Source organism: Phaenicophaeus curvirostris, chromosome 24 (assembly GCF_032191515.1).
Source record: "Phaenicophaeus curvirostris isolate KB17595 chromosome 24, BPBGC_Pcur_1.0, whole genome shotgun sequence".
In the NCBI taxonomy this organism is placed as follows: Eukaryota; Metazoa; Chordata; class Aves; order Cuculiformes; family Cuculidae; genus Phaenicophaeus; species Phaenicophaeus curvirostris.
The window spans coordinates 1,829,640-1,848,956 of record NC_091415.1 but is presented as its reverse complement, the minus strand read 5'-3'; the positions used below and the strand labels follow the sequence as shown (position 1 = coordinate 1,848,956).

Genomic DNA, 19,317 nt, shown 5'->3' with positions numbered 1-19,317 from the left:
AAGAAGAAGCACTCCCAGACCCACTCCAATTCTCCCTGTGCCACGAGGAGAGCGGGGCTGCACACTCCTGGTGTGACGCTTCACTCTTCTCGGTTGCATTCACCTAGGACTGCAAACGGAAAGCGCTTTATCTCCCTGAGCAAGGTTGGACATCCATAAGCATGAATAAGAGCTGGGTGTTAGATCCCATGTGTGTCTTGGAGTGTGTTTTGAGTAGCCTTGACTGATGTCAGCTGGGATAGTTCACAGTGTTACTCATTATGCAGATGCCTTTGCTCCCACCCGTTCTTAATTACAAATATGTCAGGGAACCGGGAAGAAAAAAACAAGCAAACAAACCAGAAGTAAAAAGCTTTTCCTATGGGCAATCTGTGTTGCATTACCTACCAGCAAATAACCACGTAGGTATTTTCCTAGCCTGGATACAGCTTGGGGCTGGGTGGGGGCCTTTTCCACTCGGGTAGCATATGGGTTTGGTAAAACAGGCTTGGTCAGTGCTCACTGCTGGCCTGAGGTCAAGTAAAAGGGTTGGTTTATCCCTCTCTCCTTTATGGGGTTCAGGAGGATGAGGAAGCGCTACCCAAGCCGGTGGCTGACAGTTGTCTCCCACCCATGGCTGCTCTCCCGGTCCCTGCTGGAAGGTTGAGCTCTCTTGGTGTTCTGGAAAGGTTTCCACTGATCCAGACATTTGGCTGAGTCTGCTGTGCTGCATCTCCTCCCAGCTTCAGAATCAGCCCCTTGGAGCCAACGGTGCTTGACAGAGAAGCACAGAAGCTGCTGCAATGAAGCCTGGAAAACCAGGACGGGCAAAGCATCCAGGCAGCCTGCAGGGCTGGGCAGCTGCTGCGGCACGGGGCGCTGGTCACCCTACACTGCTCCTGGCCCTGCTGGTGCTCCAAGGGACGCCTGTGGCTCGCGGTGAGTATGGGGGCACAGGAGGCATGGGGAGGACCTGCAGGACCCTCCTGGATCCCACCTTGCTGCTCAGGGACTGGGGGTGGGTGATGCCACCACCCCTAAGCCCGGGGACCCGTTGCTTGATGCTCTTACAGATGCTCTCAGGGATGCGGGCAGCGCCTTTGCTCAGAGGGGAAGCTTGGGCAAGGCCAACCTCATCTCTGGGATGCTCGCTGGGGCAGGAGAAGGGGCTGGGACATGAGGTCTTCTCACACGACAGGTAACTGTGGGCCCCCACCTCGCATGAATTACTCCAGACCAGCCAGCGACAAGCACACCGGCAGCTTCCCCGTGGGATCCAGGGTGATGTACATGTGCATCGACGGCGCCATCAAGATCCCCGGGCGGTCGGAGACGGTCGAGTGCCTGCCTGGCGCACGCTGGTCGAAGCTGCCCGAGCCCTGCGGCCGTAAATACCTCCTTTCTCTCAAACACAGCTCTCTTGCTTGGCTTAAAATTTGCTGCTCTGGGAAGGTGAAACTCCCCATCGGATGCGACGCTGGGTGCAGGGTCCGAGGGGCACTGGGGTGGCTGAGATCCGCACGCTTGTGTCACTCCCGGAGGCTGCACAGCTTGAGCGTTTGATAGGAATGGTTGGACTCCATGACCTGGTGGGTCTTTTCCAACCTGGTGATTCTATGGCCACAGCACACCCAGGGGGATTCTGATTCCTCACTAACAGCTCGCCCTGTGCCCGTAACCGCAGCTTCGCCTTCGCACAGGGGGAGTTCTGTGGAGTAGCAGCTCGGTGTGAAAACCAGACGTGACCCACCACGAGTGCGAGGAGCTTTCTACCTGCAGCAAGAGTGTTGTGGTGATGCTGTGGTTTATTTTGCATCCCTCCCTGCGGGCAGCTCTTTCAGGCTCGCTCTCCTTGATTGCCAGGGAGCTGTGGTGCCCCGACAAGGCTGTGGTTCGCTGCCCTGTCCAAGGAGGACGAGAGGACTGATTTCTTTCCCGTTGGGACCAACGTGAGCTACGTCTGCCGTCCCGGCTATGAGAACATCTCGGAAAGTTCTCCCACCAGCTCTTGCCTTGAGAACTTGACGTGGTCAGAACCTGCTGAGCTGTGCAGGAGTGAGTATCCCTGCCTGTGGAAAAGCAGCTGTGGAGTCTGGAGCAGGTCAGGTAGCTGCTCCCAGCTGCTAACGTGCAGCCAGGTCATTATCATCCCAACAGCTACAGGCTTAGCGTAAAACTAGGTCGATATTCCTTGACATCAATTGTAGAATCACTGAATGGTGGCTTCCCTGTAGCCCCCTTTAAGGGAGGTGCAGGAGGGTGGGGGAGAATGTTTGCAGGGATATTTGCATCTTAATAGGCTCAGCTATGAAAAATGTATTGCAGCCACACCAACAGCCTTCCAGTCCTTAAAGAGAAAGCTGGGGAGGGGCTCCTGATCAGGGAGGGCAGGGATAGGATGAGGGGGAATGGTTTTCAGCTGAAAGAGGGGAGATTGGGATGAGATTTTAGGAAGAAATGTTTTGCTGTGAGGGTGGGGAGGCCCTGGAACAGGCTGCCCAGAGCAGGGGTGGCTGCCCCATCCCTGGAGGGGTTCCAGGCCAGGCTGGATGGGGCTTGGAGCCCCTGATCCAGTGGGAGGTGTCCCTGCCCATGGCAGGGGTGGGACTGGCTGGGTTTTGAGGTCCCTTCCAACCCAAACCATTCTGTGACTGTACGAATGTTCCCCTTACGGGGATCCCCACCTTCACCTGCAGCTGATTCCAGCTCCTGCTGAGCTTGGCTGTGATATCTGTGAAGTAAAGCGCTTTGGTGCTTTTGGATATATCTCTCCTTTAGCCTCTTTTATTTCTCCATCAGTGTGTTACCACTAACTCCAGCTCCGTTCTCCTTCAGGGCGATCCTGCGGCCACCCCGGAGCGCTGCCCGGGGGCAGGATGGATGCTCTCACAGACTTGCTGTTCGGTGCAAGAGTGAACGTGTTCTGCGAAGAGGGGTGAGTGGTGGGCAACGTCCCAAGCTCCTGCGCCCCGGGGCTGATGCTGGAATACACTCTTCCATCCAGTGCAATGGATTTGTGAACACAGGCTGCGCTGCTTTCACAATAAATCGCTCCATGAAGCACGTGGGGCTGCTTTTCCCACTTGAATTACAGCTTTGGGCTGGGAAGGAATAAGGAACCACCAGAGGGGGTTGAATTTATGGCTGCCTTTTCCTTCAAGTGTTTTCCAGAGGAAATTTTACCACCTCAGGGTATCTGTCCCTATAGAGCTGGTTGTACCGTCGGTTTGTAATGATAGACTCCAAAACAGGTTACTTAAAATATTTGAGATATAGTAAAAAAAGGGAGGAGGAGAGGCTTATGTTTAAACATTCAGTGATGTTCAGCTAGAAGCCTGCACTGAGACACACTTTCCATCAGTCAGCGAGCTGACTCACACTTTCTCTCTGCTTTCAATCAGGGCACACATGCACTGGCCTGAGCTCTTAGGAGTCCAGCTGGGATTCCTCCCTCCCTCACAGGGCTTAGCTGGCACCATCTGGCTCTTTCTGTCAGTTTTTGCAGCTGGCTTCAAATGCAATGGAGCTTTTCCCCCTCCAGATGTTGCCTCAGGACAGACTTGGGGAAATGACAGCGTGTCCCACCCTGCTGGGGTGCAGTTATTCTTTGGCAATATGCACCAGGGTGGAGGGATGTTAACTGTCTAAATATAATCAGACCCTATCAATTGTGTCCAAGTGGATTTATTTGACAGGAGGATGCAATTAAGAGACTGGGGAAGAAGTCGGTGCTGTCAACAAGATGTGTTACGTACCAGTGGAAAAAAAGATCTTCTCAGTTGCTGGATAATTACACATTTTTTTTCTTCCTCAGGTACAAGTTAGATGGGAACCACTTCATCCAGTGTCAGCTGAAAGGAAACGATGTCGCATGGAGTGAACTTCCAACATGCAAATGTAAGATTAACCCAACTTCACTTGTGACTTGTCTCCAGTTGATCTTGCACACAAATATCCAGCCAAACCTGCCTTCGTGCACTGGTTTTGCTGAACTTAGGTGGCACATCTGTCACCAACACTCTAGCTGGAAATACCCAGTTTGCTGCTGACACTGTACTTCATCGGTTTTGTTCCCACAGGATCAACACATTTTCTCTTGACTTAAGGTTAAGTTGAAGGTGATGGGATGAGATTTTGAGGAAGCATGAGCCAGGGCACGGCAAGCTGCCTGTGTATTTATTGTGAGCCTTGGGCTGAGAGAGAAAGATGTGATAACTGAGATGCTTTGGGGGAAAAACCAGATAATTGGGGCAGGAGGCAGTGCTCATCACCTGCCTTTAATTGACCAGAAAGTTTATTGTCTTCAAGAATCTTAAGTGGACTGGAGAAGCATTTTGCGTTTTCATTCTTACTGGAGCTTTTAGCAATACCTGTGTTGACTTTCTTCCCTGCAGTAATTACTTGCCCTTCACCTCCTCGAATTAGCAATGGAAAGCACGATGGTGAAGGTGTGGAAAAATTTGTTTATAACTCAACCGTGACTTACAACTGCAACTCTGGCTTCCAACTCATCGGCAGTGGGAGCATCCGTTGTATGAGTATGGACAAAACGAACGGAGCCTGGAGCGGAGCTGCACCTGAATGCAAAGGTGATTCATAGACTCACAGAGTAGTTCGGGTTGGAAGGGACCTCAGAACCCATCCAGTCCCACCCCTGCCACGGGCAGGGACACCTCCCACTGGACCAGGGGCTCCAAGCTCCATCCAACCTGGCCCTGAACCCCTCCAGGGATGATGAGTTCAGTATTTAGTACGTACCAGCTTAAAATGCTGTGGTTGCTTAGTACAGCACGTGCCAGGTGTAAGTCGTACTGCAGTTTAAAGAGAACGAATGCAGAGCTGCTGAAGTGAGGATGCAAGGATGACGCAGCACTCCCAGCAATACTGTCTCTTTATACCCTAGAGAAAAGAACATCTATCAAACTTGGAGAAAGGAGTCCTCCTCCCAAAAGTGAGTTGAAACAATTCTACATTGAATCAAGACCCACAATTCCCAACTTAATTCACTGCTTTATCACATTTCTACAAAAAAAGCCATTCCATGAATTCCACGGTGCAATTTTCATTCTTTCAGGTTCCCGTGGAAATGGCATCCAGCCAGCTAAGAAGGCTCTCACATGGGAGAAGCTCAGCTTTCATAAAAAGTCACTCCAAAATACCAACTCCTTCTCCCATTCTTCTTTCTCCAGGAGACCAGGTCAGCCCAAGGCTCATTTGCTGCAGTCCAGGGACTCACCACTGGGATTCCCTGGTTGCTTCCAGTCTTATACCGGGAATTTCATTTTTTTCCATGTTCCTCCCCAGTGTCAAGGAGCTGTTCTACCTCAGCATTCAGATTTGTTCTACCTCTGTACAAAACCCAAAACTACTACCTTCCCTGGACCCGCCAAGGATCCGTGTGTATTCCGAAGTACATGGGGATCTCTGGCATCCTCCCCCAACGTGGCTGCTTTGAAAACATAAAACAGGCTAAAATTGCATCATTTTGCGGAAGTCAGTGAGGATTTTTTTGTCGTGTTCTTTTCTTCTATAAGTTTTCTCTGTAGAATTTATGTTTTCCTCTGGTTGGGCATCTGGTTCAAAGCTCAGGTTTGCCTGCACTGGCCTCCTCCTCTTAAAAACGCTTTGCTTCCTAGGAAATCTATTCTAATTTCCCAGTCACTTCCTTGCCCTTGCCTCATTACAAATTAAATATAATCTTTTTTTTCATACTGAAAAGCAAGAGATAACTCTGTAGCACCAAGTCTTGCGAATGCTGGGGTTTCTGCCTTTGTTCTGGGAGCAAGAGGCGATGCACTAACACTCGACTTGTTCCACCCCAGCAAGGTCCTGGGCAGCCAGAAGAAGCTGGATGTGGCAGAAGTGCTGCTACAACCGATTCCCCATCCGTTGCAAAGGATTATTTTACCCATAAAGAAGGTGAACGTCGGCTGTGCTGGAAATGGTGTCTAGGTGGGAGCCACAAGCATGTAATTGTAAGTAATAAAGACAAAACACCCACTGGAGGGGCTTGCGACCCAACTGAAAACCAGATGAGAAGCATTTCTCTGGTGTCAAGGTCCAGCTGAGCTTGCCCATCCCTGAGTCACGTCTCTCGGGTCACAGAACCATAGAATCATAGAATGGTTTGGGTTGGGAGGGACCTCAAAGCCCATCCTGTTCCAATCCACCTCCCACCAGATCAGGGGCTCCAAACCCCATCCAGCCTGGCCTTGAACCCCTCCAGGGATGGGGCAGCCACCCCTGCTCTGGGAAACCTGTTCCAGGGCCTCCCCACTCTCATCATGAAGAAATTCCTCCTCATGTCTAATCTAAATCTGCCCCTCTCCAATTTATACCCATTGCTATACTTGTTAGGACTCTTAAGGTTTGCTTCAAAAGAAGGAATAAGCTCGATCGGGTCTGTCTCATGTACATGTACAAAATGTATTTTTTAAATTGTGATGTGTTTTAATGTTCCAAGAAAATGATTGAAAATGACATATGCAAGAGTTGGCTAACTCCCACAGTTCCTTCTCCCATCTGAGTCTTCCTCCCTTTCAGCAATTGCCTCCTACCCCTCCCTGCTGCCCTGACCAACCTTTTTGCAGGCAGGGGCTGGGAAGCCTCTGTTTCTCCAAACCTCCTCAGACCTTCTGCAGAATTTCTGATAGAGCTTGGTTATGTCACAGCCCGCCTGACTTGGTGTTTCCACCCTGCACACTTCCCTCCTGGCTAGCAATGCTGCCCTGCTGCCATAGCAATCGCTGTAAATACACAGACCCGCAGAAGCAGCTCTGTTGGGCTCAGCCGCTCCCTCAGCTCAGCAGGAATTCCTGGCCGGAGCACCCTGGGGTTGCAGATGCACCCAGGCAAGATGCCAGCAGGGCTGTGCTGGAAGCAAAACACTGACCGTCCTTCCTTGTGACGTTACGAGCTCATATTTTAGGAAATTACAGTACTTCACACCCTGAATTGAATGTTGATTTTGATACTTTCATTGCTTTAAGCACTTTCTTCACCAAACGCCTTTTCTTTTATGTATCAGACATGAGTTCTTCAGTTTATATTTCTGCTCAGACTACAAGAAAGATAAAAGCCAGGAGCAGTCTGTGTATCTATACATCTCCTATACCTTCCAAGCGGAGGAAGGCAGCTCTGTGATGCTGCAGGCTGCGAGCACATCCACTGCACCCAGACACCGAGAAGGAACCACTAAACGTGCCTCCAGAGCTGTCACACTGCAAGAGAGAGCTGGAAATATCAGGTTTATGTTGTTGTCTTACCATCTTTGCCCTATGCAGTTCACCAGTTGCCTTCTATTTAGGTGCCTTTCTGGGTTTTTATTTACGTTTAGTAACAAACGGTAACTGCTTATAAAGGGCAGCCTGTGAATTCAGCTGCCTGCTGTATCTTTTGTGCTCTTTTCAGGAAGGTATCAGCTTTTAGAGATATCTTGGTAAAGGTCAGATTTGCTGTTCAATTAATTCTTTATCAGTGCTTGCTCTTATTTATTTTCTAAATGGGCTCCTATGCAAGTTTGTTGGTTTAAAAAAAAAAAGGAAGTGAAGGAAGGAAGGAAAGAAATAAACCCATGTAGTAATGCTTGGGAGGGTGAGTGCTTTCCAGTAAGTGGAAAAAGTAAGCTGGCTGGTTGGAAGTGATGTGCAGGTGCCTTAATCCAATGTAGCCCTGAGCTCTGCAGCCAGGGCTCAGTCCCAGAGAGGCTTTGGGAGCTGTGGGTGATGTACCAGGCTGCTGTCCTGCATGGGGATGGTGGGAGCGGGTGACAGCAGGCAGGGAGCCAAGGGTTAGGTTTCAGTGGAAAGCCAAGAGCAGCTCCAGCAGCTCAGCTCATGGTTTTGCTGGAAGCCTCAGGTTTTTCCAGGCTGAACCTGACAGTGAAGGTGCTTAGAGGAGCACGAGCCAGGCTCCCCTCTGCATGTGCTCCCACTTGTGCCATTTCCATCTACATGGCCTGATTTCTGCAGTGTGGGGAAGGGATGTCAGAGCAAGATAAAGCAGCCGAGCAGGCACAGAGCCGCTATCGCAGGGCTCAGCTGCTGGGCCAGCTCCTGCTGGGGACCCTTCAGTGCTGAGTCAGTTACTGGGGCAAAACAGGCCAGAGCAAGAGTGGGGGGCAGAGAGATGGGGCTGGTCTGAGCCTGATGGTCTCAGCAGGTACAGGTGTGTGGCCTCAGATAGGACAGCAGCCTGGTTCATGTTAGTTTGAACTGCAGCAGTTGGTTCTTCTGCTGGAAACATCACTGCTTCTCAGATGACAAAGGCGAGGAGGGAGGCAGGAAGGTCCTGGTATCAGGCAGGCTGCTGCTGGCTGCTCTTGCTTTGTCAAGAGGTGATACGTGCCCCTTTCCTAGTGGTGCTGCTCAGCGGAGCGGGACAGGGCAGCAAACACAGCCACGACCGCTCGTTTGGCTCTTCCCACAACCCTGTGGGCAGGGGTCCCAGGGCAGCTCTGCTTTTCCATTCAGGCACGGAGCTGAGGACATCCCTGAGCCTCTGTGGGCAGTGCAGCCTGTCATTTAAAGAGTTTTGTGTCTAACTGGGAAGTGCTGGTATCCCTGCTGCCTTCTTTTGGGCATAGGAATTCTATGATTGGCATTAATAGAAGCAGGTCAATGAGCAGCTTTGAAGTGGGGCTGATTTACAGCCCTTTGGTCTCCTGTGCACCCTTCGGGCTGGAGGAAAGCCCTCTCTCCTCCTTCTTTCTTGCAGGAAAACCCCTCTTCACAGAGATCTGGTCCGAGGGAGAGGCAGGTGATGCTTGAAGATGGTTTGGGAGTCCTGACAGGGGGGCTGCGCTGGGCTCCCTGCACGAGGTGCTGTTGGAGAGGGCAGGAGGCACTGATGAATAGAATCATAGAATAGTCGGGGCTGGAAGGGACCATGGGCAGGGACACCTCCCACTGGATCAGGGGCTCCAAGCCCCATCCAACCTGGCCTTGAACCCCTCCAGGGATGGGGCAGCCACCACTGCTCTGGGCAACCTGTTCCAGTGCCTCCTTGCTCTCAGAGTGAAGAAATTCCTCCTTATATCTAGTCTAAATCTGCCCCTCCCCACTTTATCCCCATTGCCCCTCGTCCTGTCACTCCAAACCTTTGTAAACAGCCTCTCCCCAGCTTTCCTGTAGCCCCTTCAGGTTCTGGAAGGTCGCTCTAAGGTCTCGGAGCCTTCTCTTCTCTCATGAAGATGCAGCTCCCACTCCTGCCCTGGTGCTGGGGGACGAACGGGACGTTCTCTACCCCTCCCAGCTTTGGGGCTGCAGAGCTCACAGACAGAGCTGGCAAGACCTAGGAGTTCCCTTTTGGGGGCGATTTTCGTTTTCCTTTGGGGCGAGGAGCATCTCTCCTGGAAGATGCAGAGGAGCCGCCTGGAGGGGCGGCTGAGCCCGGGGAGCCCCTCCGCCCCACCCCGCATGCCGAAGGCGCCTGGAGGAGCCGACCCGCCCGCTGCAACCCGCACTCCCGCTGCCAGATAAGCCTCGGATGGGGAAACCTCGCGGGGAGGGGCTGCGGGGTGCGGCTGAGCCTCCCCGAGCGCTGCCGGTGCCGCTCCCGGCTCGGGTCTCCGGCTCCCAGGCTCGGCTCCCAGCTCGGTTCCCGACTCCCAGGCTAAATTCCCGGCTCCCAGCCTCAATTCCCAGCTCGGCTCCCGGCTCCCAGGCTCAATTACCGGCTCCCAGCTCGCCTCCCGGCTTCCAGGCTCAATTACCGGTTCCCAGGCTCGGTTCCCAGCTCGGTTCCCGACTCCCAGGCTAAATTCCCGGCTTCCAGCCTCAATTTCCAGCTCGGCTCCCAGGCTCAATTACCGGCTCCCAGCTCGGCTCTCGGCTCCCAGGCTCGGTTCCCACCTCGGCTCCCGGCTCCCAGGCTCAATTACCGGCTCCCAGCTCGCCTCCCGGCTTCAAGGCTCAATTACCGGCTCCAAGGCTCGGTTCCCAGCTCGGTTCCCGATTCCCAGGCTCAATTACCAGCTCCCAGCTCGCCTCCCGGCTCCCAGGCTCAATTACCGGCTCCCAGCTCGGCTCCCGGCTCCCAGGCTCGGTTCCCAGCTCGGTTCCCGACTCCCAGGCTCGGTTCCCGGATCAGCTCCCGGCTCCCAGGCTAAATTTCCGCCTCCCAGGCTCAATTCCCAGCTCGGTTCCAGGCTCCCAGCTCGGCTCCCAGCTCCTAGGCTCAATTCCCAGCTCAGCACCGATGTGGAGCGGGCACCGCTGCTCCCTCCTGCCCGCTCTGCTGCTGCTGGTTCTGCCCGCGGTGTGGGGTGAGACCTGGGACCCTGGGGGGCTCCGTGTGTCTGCCTGTGTGCCCCGTGTGCGTGAGCTCCATGTGTGCCCTGTGCAAGCGTGTGTCTCTGTATGTGCTCTATGTATGCCTGCTCTGTGCATGCTCCATGCAGGTGTGCATGAGCTCCAGGTGTGCTCCATGCAGGTGTATGTGCGCCCTAGGTGTGTACCTGCACTCCATGTGTGCTCTATCTGCATGCATGTGCTCTGTGTGTGTCTGCTTCATGCAGGTGTGTGTGCACTCCATGTGTGCTTTGTCTGTGCTCTGTGCAGGTGTCCACACGCTCTGGTTGTGTGTCTGCGTGTGTGTGTGCTCCATGTGTCCGTTCTCCGTGCAGGTGTGTGTGCTCCGTGTGTCCAACCATTCCCATCAATCACTAACCCATGTCCCTCAGCGCCTCGTCCACTCATCCCTTAAACTCCTCCAGGGAAGGTGACTCAACCCCCTCCCTGGGCAGCCTCTGCCAGGGACCAATGACCCTTTCCATGAAAATTTTTTTCCTGATGTCCAGTCTGACCCTCCCCTGGTGGAGCTTGAGGCCATTCCCTCCCATCCTGTCCCCCGTCACTTGGGAGAAGAGCCCAGCTCCCTCCTCTCCACAACCTCCTCTCAGGTAGTTGTAGAGAGCAATGAGGTCTCCCCTCAGCCTCCTCTTCTCCAGGCTAAACACCCCCAGCTCTCTCAGCCATTCCTCTTGCTCTCCAGTCCCCTTCACCAGCTCCGTTGCTCTTCTCTGAACACGCTGTGCCTCCGTGCTGTGCCTGGCTCCCAAAGGCAGCAGAAGCCACGTTAAATCTAGGTTTGTTTTCCTGCAGGTGACTGTGGGCCATTACCAAACATAAACCACGCGGAGCCTCCAGAAGACGCTAAGCATCAGGGAAGCTTCAGCGTGGGCTCCGCAGTGAGGTACAGCTGCCTGCCGGGTTATGTCAAACGCCCCTTGCTGTCCGATACCATCCAGTGCCTCACCAACTCGCAGTGGTCCAACCTGCAGGAGTTCTGTGGTCGTAAGTATTTCTTTTGCTCTGAGACGGGTCACTTAGCGATGCTGGCTGCTTGTGAAAACATTCCCTGCTTTAGTAATCACCATTTCAAGGGTTTCCTCAACCCAAGTGACACAGGGTGAAGTTACTTGTCAGAGAACCTCTTGCTGCCCCTTGTTCCCAACTCTGCGCCGTTGGCACCGTAGAATCATAGAATGGTTTGAGTTGGAAGGGATCTTAAAGATTATCTAAGGACACCTCCCATGGGATTTGGGGCTCCAGGCCCCATCCAAACCGTCCTTCAACCCTTCCAGAGATGGGGCAGCCACCCCTGCTCTGGGCAACCTGTTCCAGGGCCTCCCGAGCCCTAAGAGGAAAGATGTCCCTTTTTAGATGGAGCCCTGGGTGTTAATAAAACTGGATGTGTAGGAAGCAAGGGAGAGAGGGGCAGAGCTCGAGGGGTGCAGCCTGGCACCGCTGGCTGCTGCCACCAGCGGTGACCAAGGGGGAAGGGCTGGCACCCGAGATTTGCAGTCCTCCACAGCGAGAGCTGGCAGCACTTCCCCACTGCAGGGGGGCAAATTTTACCCTTTTTTCCCATTAGATTATCACCTAGGGATGTTTTTAAATTACACAAATTACCAATCACCTTCTTAAAAATATTTGTGCATCCATATTCTTAAGGAGCCTTGTTCAAGATCACTTGGATTTGTATTTAAACATAGCTGAATGCTAAATATTGTTATTTTTTTTCTGTATAACTGCACTCTTTGGTTTTCTTCCTCATTGTCAGGTAGCTGTTCCAGCCCACCACAGGTGCACTTCGCTAGGATCTCCCAAGAAGATGAAACACAGAGTTTCTATCCTGTTGGTGTCACGGTGAAGTATAATTGTCGCCCGGGCTATGAGAATAACACAGAGCAGCTCCCCACCAGCACCTGTCTGGACAATTTAACGTGGTCAGAAGTTCCTGAGCTATGTCAGAGTGAGTGTCTACATGTTGTTTCATTTTGTCCATCGTCCTCCCACAGCTGCATCGGCAGCGCTGTGTTCCGAGGGCCACGTCTCATTTGTATTTTAGGATTGAGGGATTAATGGCATTTAACACGAAATATCATAGAATCACGGAATGGTTTGGATTGGAATGGACCTCAAAGCCCATCCAGTCCCACCCGTGCCATGGGCAGGGACACCTCCCGCTGGATCAGGGGCTCCAAGCCCCATCCAGCCTGGCCTTGAACCCCTCCAGGGATGGGGCAGCCACCCCTGCTCTGGGCAACCTCAGCCAGGACCTCCTCACCCTCATGACAAAACATTTCTTCCTAAGATCTCATCTCAATCTCCCCTCTTTCAGCTTTCATTGCCACACTGGCATAAAAAGTAGGTCTGTGGTTCTTTCCCCATCCTTATAGAATCCTAAGGATGATCATGTTTTTATTTATTGTTCTTTTTAGGGAAATCTTGTGGTATTCCAGCAAATCCAGAACACGGCAAAGTCATTGCAAATGATCATTTATTTGGTGTTGTAGCCAATGTGGTTTGCGACCGTGGGTGAGTGTGAGGCCAGGTGCCCTCTGCATCCCAGTCCCCTGGCCAGAGTCAGTGGTACACGAGCCGGGACAAGGGGCTTTGCTTCTTGAGCCCTTGGCACCGCTCTGGGGTGATGTGTTTGTGGTTGGTGAGAGCAAACTGATGTGTTGATGTGCCTTTTACCCCTGTAGGTACACGTTAAAGGGAGCGTCACCTCTCATCGTCTGTTCCATAATGGGAGGTGGAGTTGCCTGGACTAAACCTCCACTGTGTCAGCGTAAGTGTCATAGAATCAGAGAATAGTTTGGGTTGGAATGGACCTCAAAGCCCATCCAGTTCCAAACCCCCTGCCCTGGGCAGGGACACCTCCCACTGGATCAGGGGCTCCAAGCCCCATCCAGCCTGGCCTTGAACACCTCTAGGGATGGGGCAGCCACCAATTCCCTGAGCAACCTGTTCCAGGGCTTCACCACTCTCATTGTGAAGAAATTTTTTCTTATTTGTCCAGAGTTTGATGGGCGTGTGCAAGCGGCCCTGGTGTTTTCCTCTCTTTACGTTACAGAGAGGAACATCCCTGGGGTCACCTCTTGAACTCTTCCCTTTTTGTCCCCCAGCTCTTTCTTGTCCTCAGCCTCCATCTATTCCCGATGGGAAGCACGACGGCAACGGCACGGGGGAGTTTGTGTACGACTCTGTCGTGATGTACACGTGTGACCCTGGGCTCCAGCTCGTGGGGAACGAAACTCTTCGCTGTACAACGGAGAACAGCATCGACGGCGTCTGGAGTGGGTCTCCTCCCGAATGCAGGGGTGAGTGTTGCTGGGTGTTTTTGCTGTGCAGTTAGTTAGTCCCAATTCCCTTCTTTTGCAAAGAGAAGGACCCCGCTCTGGACAGACATTCCCATGGGGTTTGTTTCCAGGGGAGCAGCATCAGCAACTGCTTTGCTCTGCTGGAGAATGATGTGAGCACAGTCGTACACAGGTTTACGCTCTTCCCTTCAAGAGGAATAGCCTGAGTTTTAACAAACAATATGTTAAGTTTATCGGTAACTGCAAAGCTGAGGGACTAAACCTCACAACAGATTTATATCTGATGTCCAGCAGCACCCAGGTAACACACCCAAGTGAGACAGCAGACTGCCCTCTGCCTTTAAGGCTTGTAGTGTCATCAGGAAGTCCTTGTGTGGCTCTTTTAGCCTAGAGAAGACTAGGAGGAGTCCTTAAGCAGCCTTCCAGTACTGAAAGGGGCTGCAGGAAAGCTGGGGAGGGGCTCTAGGTCAGGCAGGGCAGGGAGGAGAATGGTTTGAACCTGAAAGAGGGGAGATTGAGATGAGAGCTTGGGAAGAAATGTTCTCCTGTGAGGGTGGGGACATGCCCATTCTACATTTACTCCTCACTGAAGTGTTCTTTCTACTATGTATAAATGTAGAATTACATAGAATATAATTGGACTGATTTTCCTTTATTTTTTCTCCCTAGTGCTAACCAGCACTGCAGCAGTGACAAACCACACTGAACCCTCACAGGAGTGGATGGCAGAGAATCCTTACTGGCTTGGTAAGAGATGAGGAGAGGCTTTCTGCCTCAGGGTAATGTTCATTGCTACAATTCCACCCAGTCTGGGCACCTGTGACTCTGTGTGCTCTCATTGTGCTTTCCTAATTTCTTTGGTGGGTCCATCTTCCATTTCCTAAGAGGCTTATTCCCTGACCTAACCCCCTCTTCTCTCTGCTCCCAGCTGAGTGACTCTTTAGCTAATGTGATACGGAATGGGATTTTTGATACTTGAATCTCCCTCCATGCAGCCGAGCGTCTCAGTAGAAACCACTGGCATTGCCTTGGCTGTATTGGGTCATTGCTGAAGGTGAAGGTAGCCTGGAGTTATGGACCTTGGCTCCATCAGAGAAGGGGCTCAAGAAGAGCCTAGTGATGTGAGGAGCAGCTAATGCCAATTGTTTCACCACTGTTTGTCTTCTCAGCAGTGTTATGGTTATCTGGGTTTGAATAATATTGTTTTATGGGCGTAGATCAAGGAACCTCCTTGTCCAGTTGTCAGCATTGTTGGCTTCGTTTTTTTAACACTGATTTCATTGTTTTCTTCTCTAGCTGGTATCCTCATCCCTTGCTGCATCGGTAAGTAGTGGAAATGCACTTTCATAACACAAAACTATTATTTGCTGTTAAATACCTGGAGTCAGTGGGATTGATTTATTCGTACCGAGTGTCTCCAGTCAGGATTTGAGGGGTTCTCTGCTGTTGGATAATGCAGCAAGCAGCTGGATGGATTATCTGTGTCCTAGTATAAAACATTACATCAGCTGGGGATGAAATGAAAGCCAAAGAAGTCAGTGCGAGAAGCCAACCAAAAAAGATTCCCTCCCTCTTTAATTGATAAAGTTGCTTTGCAAGGCCTTGGCAGGCACTGGAAGAGAAGACATCAGTGAACCTTGAAACAGCCTTATTGCAAAAGAGATCAAGTACACAGTGAGCATGTTTAAAATACAGAAGAAACAAGTGCTGTCTGTAAAAAGGATCAGGACCTTGAGAAGATCAGAATGGGACCACGCTTAGCAGTGGTTTCTGTGCTGCACTCAGAGACACAAGAAGGGGTGTGCATTGTTCTGAGAGGGACGCTCTGCGAGGCAACAGGCAGGGAATTTTGCTGCGAGTCTCTTACCAAACTGCAGCGTTTCACTTAAATTACATACCACAGACCGTGACAAGGGAGTGGAACTGGGTGACCTCAGAGGTCCCTTCCAACCCAAACCATGCGATGATTCTATGATTTGCTGTTTATGATTTAAACTACTTTGTTCCTTTGTTTGTTAGTTCCCCCAGTAGCCCTTGGAATCCTAGCTGGGATCATCATGAGATGGAAAGACAATAAAAAACAGTAAGTGAGCCTAAGTCACCACTCATAACTCCTAACCGGGCATTTGCTTTTAAGCTCTGAGTGACAGTAATTCCCTTCAGTACATATTTGCATGGTTAGTGCCATCTTTCCATGTTGCTAAGTTGCTTTTTATTCTCTAAATGGTCTCTTTTCTGTCTCTTCAGCTCTTATAACATGCATGTAGAAAAGCACAAAAGAAAGGGAAGGGATCCACCAATGCACCCAAAGAGAACGGACGACACAATGCAGCCCGTGCCATGGAATTCCTATTTTTGGTGAGTTTGCTTGTTTGTTTGCCCAAAGGCTTGTGCTACTCTTCCAACTATGCCCACAGATCTCATCGGTGTTGTTATTCCTGGCTACAAACCTTGCTGTGCCTGACCACACTGCACAGCTTTATGCAGTTCCTCAATCTAATCTGCCAGCTCCTTTGCCTCGGCGATGAACACGCCGCTCGCCAAAGAGGCCACGGCTGCTTGACGGGAGGGTTTGGTGTTTGCTGGCTGCTCTTGGGGCTCAGCAGAGGGATTTCCCCTGTCTTTCTCATCCCCAGCCACACAACAAGTTGCCACGTGTGTCCCACCTGCGAAGAGAGGCTGCACGCCGCCGTGGCTCCCCGTGCCGAGCCCATGCTTCGCGGCTGTGCCACCTGCGAGGACTGGATACGCACCCAGCCCGGCACGCCACGCACCTTCTCGGTCCCCAGCATCAGCAGTGGGGAGAGCTGGAGCCCCGCAGGCACCAGGTACTGTGGGTGCTGGCTCCTGCTCCCCTTGCTTGGGTCTACATGAAACTAAACAGAGGGAACGCGGCACTTCTTGTGGGGGAGAAAGCATCTCTGCGTGGATAAAGCGGGTTTGGAGTTTGAATTCCTTTAGGTCCAGTTTTAGTAGGAGAATTTAAATGCTATTTAGAAAAAAAGTGGTTCTGCAGGACAGCAGGAATTCACGTGGAGAATTCAGGTGAGTTCAGGCTGTTGTCTCTCTCTGTGTTCAGCTCTTCTGCCAAAGCTGCGGATGAGTGGAGGGACGAGGGCCCAGGAGAAGCTGATCCAGAGTGGAGCAAGGCAGAGCAGCCCATGGACCACAAAAGGTCTGTCTTCCACTGAAAAACACTCTGATGCTGTGGTGGGATTGAATAAAAATAATTTCAGAGTAGAGTAGAGGCTATTCTGCACCCCCTTGCTTATTCCCACTTCTTTCCTGTCTTGTTCCTGAGTATTACAGCGTTTAATGACTTTTAAAACATTAATATATAATTTTTTTCCCCCGAAACCAAAGGAGCTCGGGGCAATTTTTATGCTTTGTTCTTTCAGTGCTTTTAAAAGGCATTCAGCACGTGCATGTGTTTCTCCTGCTGCTTTCCTTGGGTTGCTCTCTAGCAGTGGTGCTGCAACGCCTGCACACCTCCTGCAGCGCTCAGCACTGATCTAGAGCCACCCTTTCTGCTTCTCCTGCTTCTCCTCTCTGCTCTGGGAGAGAAACGCTGATGGAGCTGGGGAAGGGGCTGCAGAACAAGGGTTATGAGCAGCAGCGGAGGGGAGACCACATCGCTCTCTGCAGCTCCCTGGAAGGAGGTTGTAGCAAGGTGGGTGTTGGGCTCTTCTCCCAAGTAACAAGGGATAGGATGAGAGGGAATGGCCTCAACTTGTTTTGGGGGAGGTTTAGATTGGATATGAAGAACAATTTCTTCACTGAAATGATTCTCTGGCACTGGCAGAGGCTGCCCAGGGAGGTGGTGGAGTCCCCATCCCTGAAGGTGTTTAAAAGACAGGTAGATGAGGTGCTCAGAGATACGGTTTATTTGTGTTATCAAAGGTCTTTTCCAACCCAATGATTCTATGAACTCCATGGTGATTTTTGAGTCTCCTTAGAGAGCCTCAATGCACATCCTCACTGGTGCTTCTCCGCAGCAACCACCACGTCTGTCCTGTCTGCGAGAACTGGCTGCGCGCCCACCTTGGCCAGCGCGAACACCATCCTGCAGCATCCACGGAGCGGCTGTGCCAGCAGGATGAGGGGTGAGTCCTCTACGATTCAAATAAATCTATGGTTTTCTGATCTGATGAACCCATCAGGGCTCATGCTTTTCTCTCTCTCCACAGCCCGCAGGGTCCTGTCTGTCCTCTCTGCGCCGACCGGTTGCACTTGTCCCTTGCGCACAGTGACAGGGGGGACTGTCCCGTGTGTCCCCTGGCTGGGGAGGGGGCCTTGGCTCACCTCGTCACCCCCCACAACCCTGGCTGCCACATCTGCCCTCTCTGCTCATCCCCCACCCACATGCATCTGTGCCAGCCCTGGGACCATCCTTTGGGCGCTGCAAACCAGAGGCTGCAAAGGTCATTGCCTCAAAGCATCTCACCCTAACGAACTGCTCATCTCCCTCCTGAAGGAGAAATGTCAACAGCCGTAGCATCCCGAGTGGCACAAATCTGGGTGGGGGAGAAGGGAGAGGCGCTACACTAAGTCCTGACAGTGTCAGGGCCCAAGTTCTAAGTGACATAAGAGAACCTGAAGTCAAGTGTTTGACCTCACAATCCCGAATTTCATTGTAAAGGAGCAGGAAAATCAAACATCCTCCAAATTCTGCTCCCTGTTGGTTCTGTGCTTACTTTTTCTTTTGTTTGGTTTGTAATAAAGGATTTCTTTTACACTTTTGGGTAAAGTGATTTATCATTGCAGGCAGAAATTAATCCTATAACGGCAGGTAACAATATATGGGTTGGTAAAAGATCAACCTCGGAGACAACACGGCCACGCTGGGGTATGAAAAAATGGTTTTTTTTCCAGTTCTTCAAGTGAGGCTTTAAAAATTCGGTAAAGGTTCCTTTCCACTAGGAAAATAATTTCATAGTCCACGCCTTCCTTGTGCAATCTTTCCAGATTTAGTGTTCGAGCGCTCTTCAAGGGCGAGCCTGGAGGGGTTGAGGCCACCCTTGAGCTGAGGACCACACGGGCAGGGCCATGGGGTGGACCGAGACCAAGCAACGCGGGGCCAAGCCGCCCCTCCCGCGTGTTTGCAGCATCGCTCAGGGTGAATCACGCGGGTTGCGTGCTGGGTGACTCACCTCGCTCGGACAAACCCTTTCTGTGTCACTGGATGGGGTGGGAGCGCTGACAGCGCTGAGGGGCTGCGCGCTGCTAAAGGCTTGAGGAGAGAGCGGGGTCAGGAGGGCGTCCAGGTTCCTCCCCAGCTGCTCTGCGGCCATCCAGCTCTTTAAGCAGGTGGACAGGCAATAATCACAGGATGGTTTGGGTTGGGAGATTAAAGCCCAGCCAGTTCCACCCCTGTCACGGGCAGGGACACCTCCCTCTGGATCAGGGGCTCCAAGCCCCATCCAGCCTGGCCCTGAATCATAGAATCATAGGATCATAGGATCACCAGGTTGGAAGAGACCCACTGGATCATCGAGTCCAACCATTCCCATCAATCACTGACCCATGTCCCTCAGCACCTCGTCCACCCGTCCCTTAAACCCCTCCAGGGAAGGGGACTCAACCCCCTCCCTGTTCAGCCTGCTCCAGGGCTCAATGACCCTTTCTGTGAAAAATTTTTTCCTAATGTCCAGCCTGACCCTCCCCTGGTGGAGCTTGAGGCCATTCCCTCTCGTCCTGCCCCTGTTCCTTGGGAGAAGAGCCCAGCTCCC

General features: G+C 52.0%; 2 protein-coding genes across 2 annotated transcripts; both read left to right on the top strand.

Moving 5' to 3' along the window:
• The first annotated feature begins 496 nt into the window (after positions 1-496).
• Positions 497-6,072, top strand: LOC138730707 (complement decay-accelerating factor-like). The gene is made up of 10 exons (XM_069876165.1): positions 497-918; positions 1,178-1,366; positions 1,843-2,034; positions 2,815-2,914; positions 3,794-3,876; positions 4,374-4,568; positions 4,883-4,930; positions 5,054-5,176; positions 5,284-5,472; positions 5,802-6,072. Exons 1-10 carry the CDS (start codon positions 783-785, stop codon positions 5,891-5,893), a joined length of 1,347 nt encoding a protein of 448 aa, XP_069732266.1. The 5' UTR covers positions 497-782; the 3' UTR covers positions 5,894-6,072.
• Positions 6,073-9,450: 3,378 nt separating this feature from the next.
• Positions 9,451-18,323, top strand: LOC138730691 (uncharacterized). The gene is made up of 14 exons (XM_069876124.1): positions 9,451-10,243; positions 11,082-11,273; positions 12,043-12,234; positions 12,704-12,800; positions 12,971-13,056; positions 13,394-13,588; positions 14,258-14,335; positions 14,885-14,911; positions 15,608-15,671; positions 15,836-15,946; positions 16,225-16,416; positions 16,668-16,763; positions 17,584-17,691; positions 17,776-18,323. The coding sequence occupies exons 1-14, from the start codon at positions 10,177-10,179 to the stop codon at positions 18,035-18,037; spliced, it is 1,767 nt and encodes a 588-aa protein (XP_069732225.1). The 5' UTR covers positions 9,451-10,176; the 3' UTR covers positions 18,038-18,323.
• Positions 18,324-19,317: the final 994 nt, after the last annotated feature.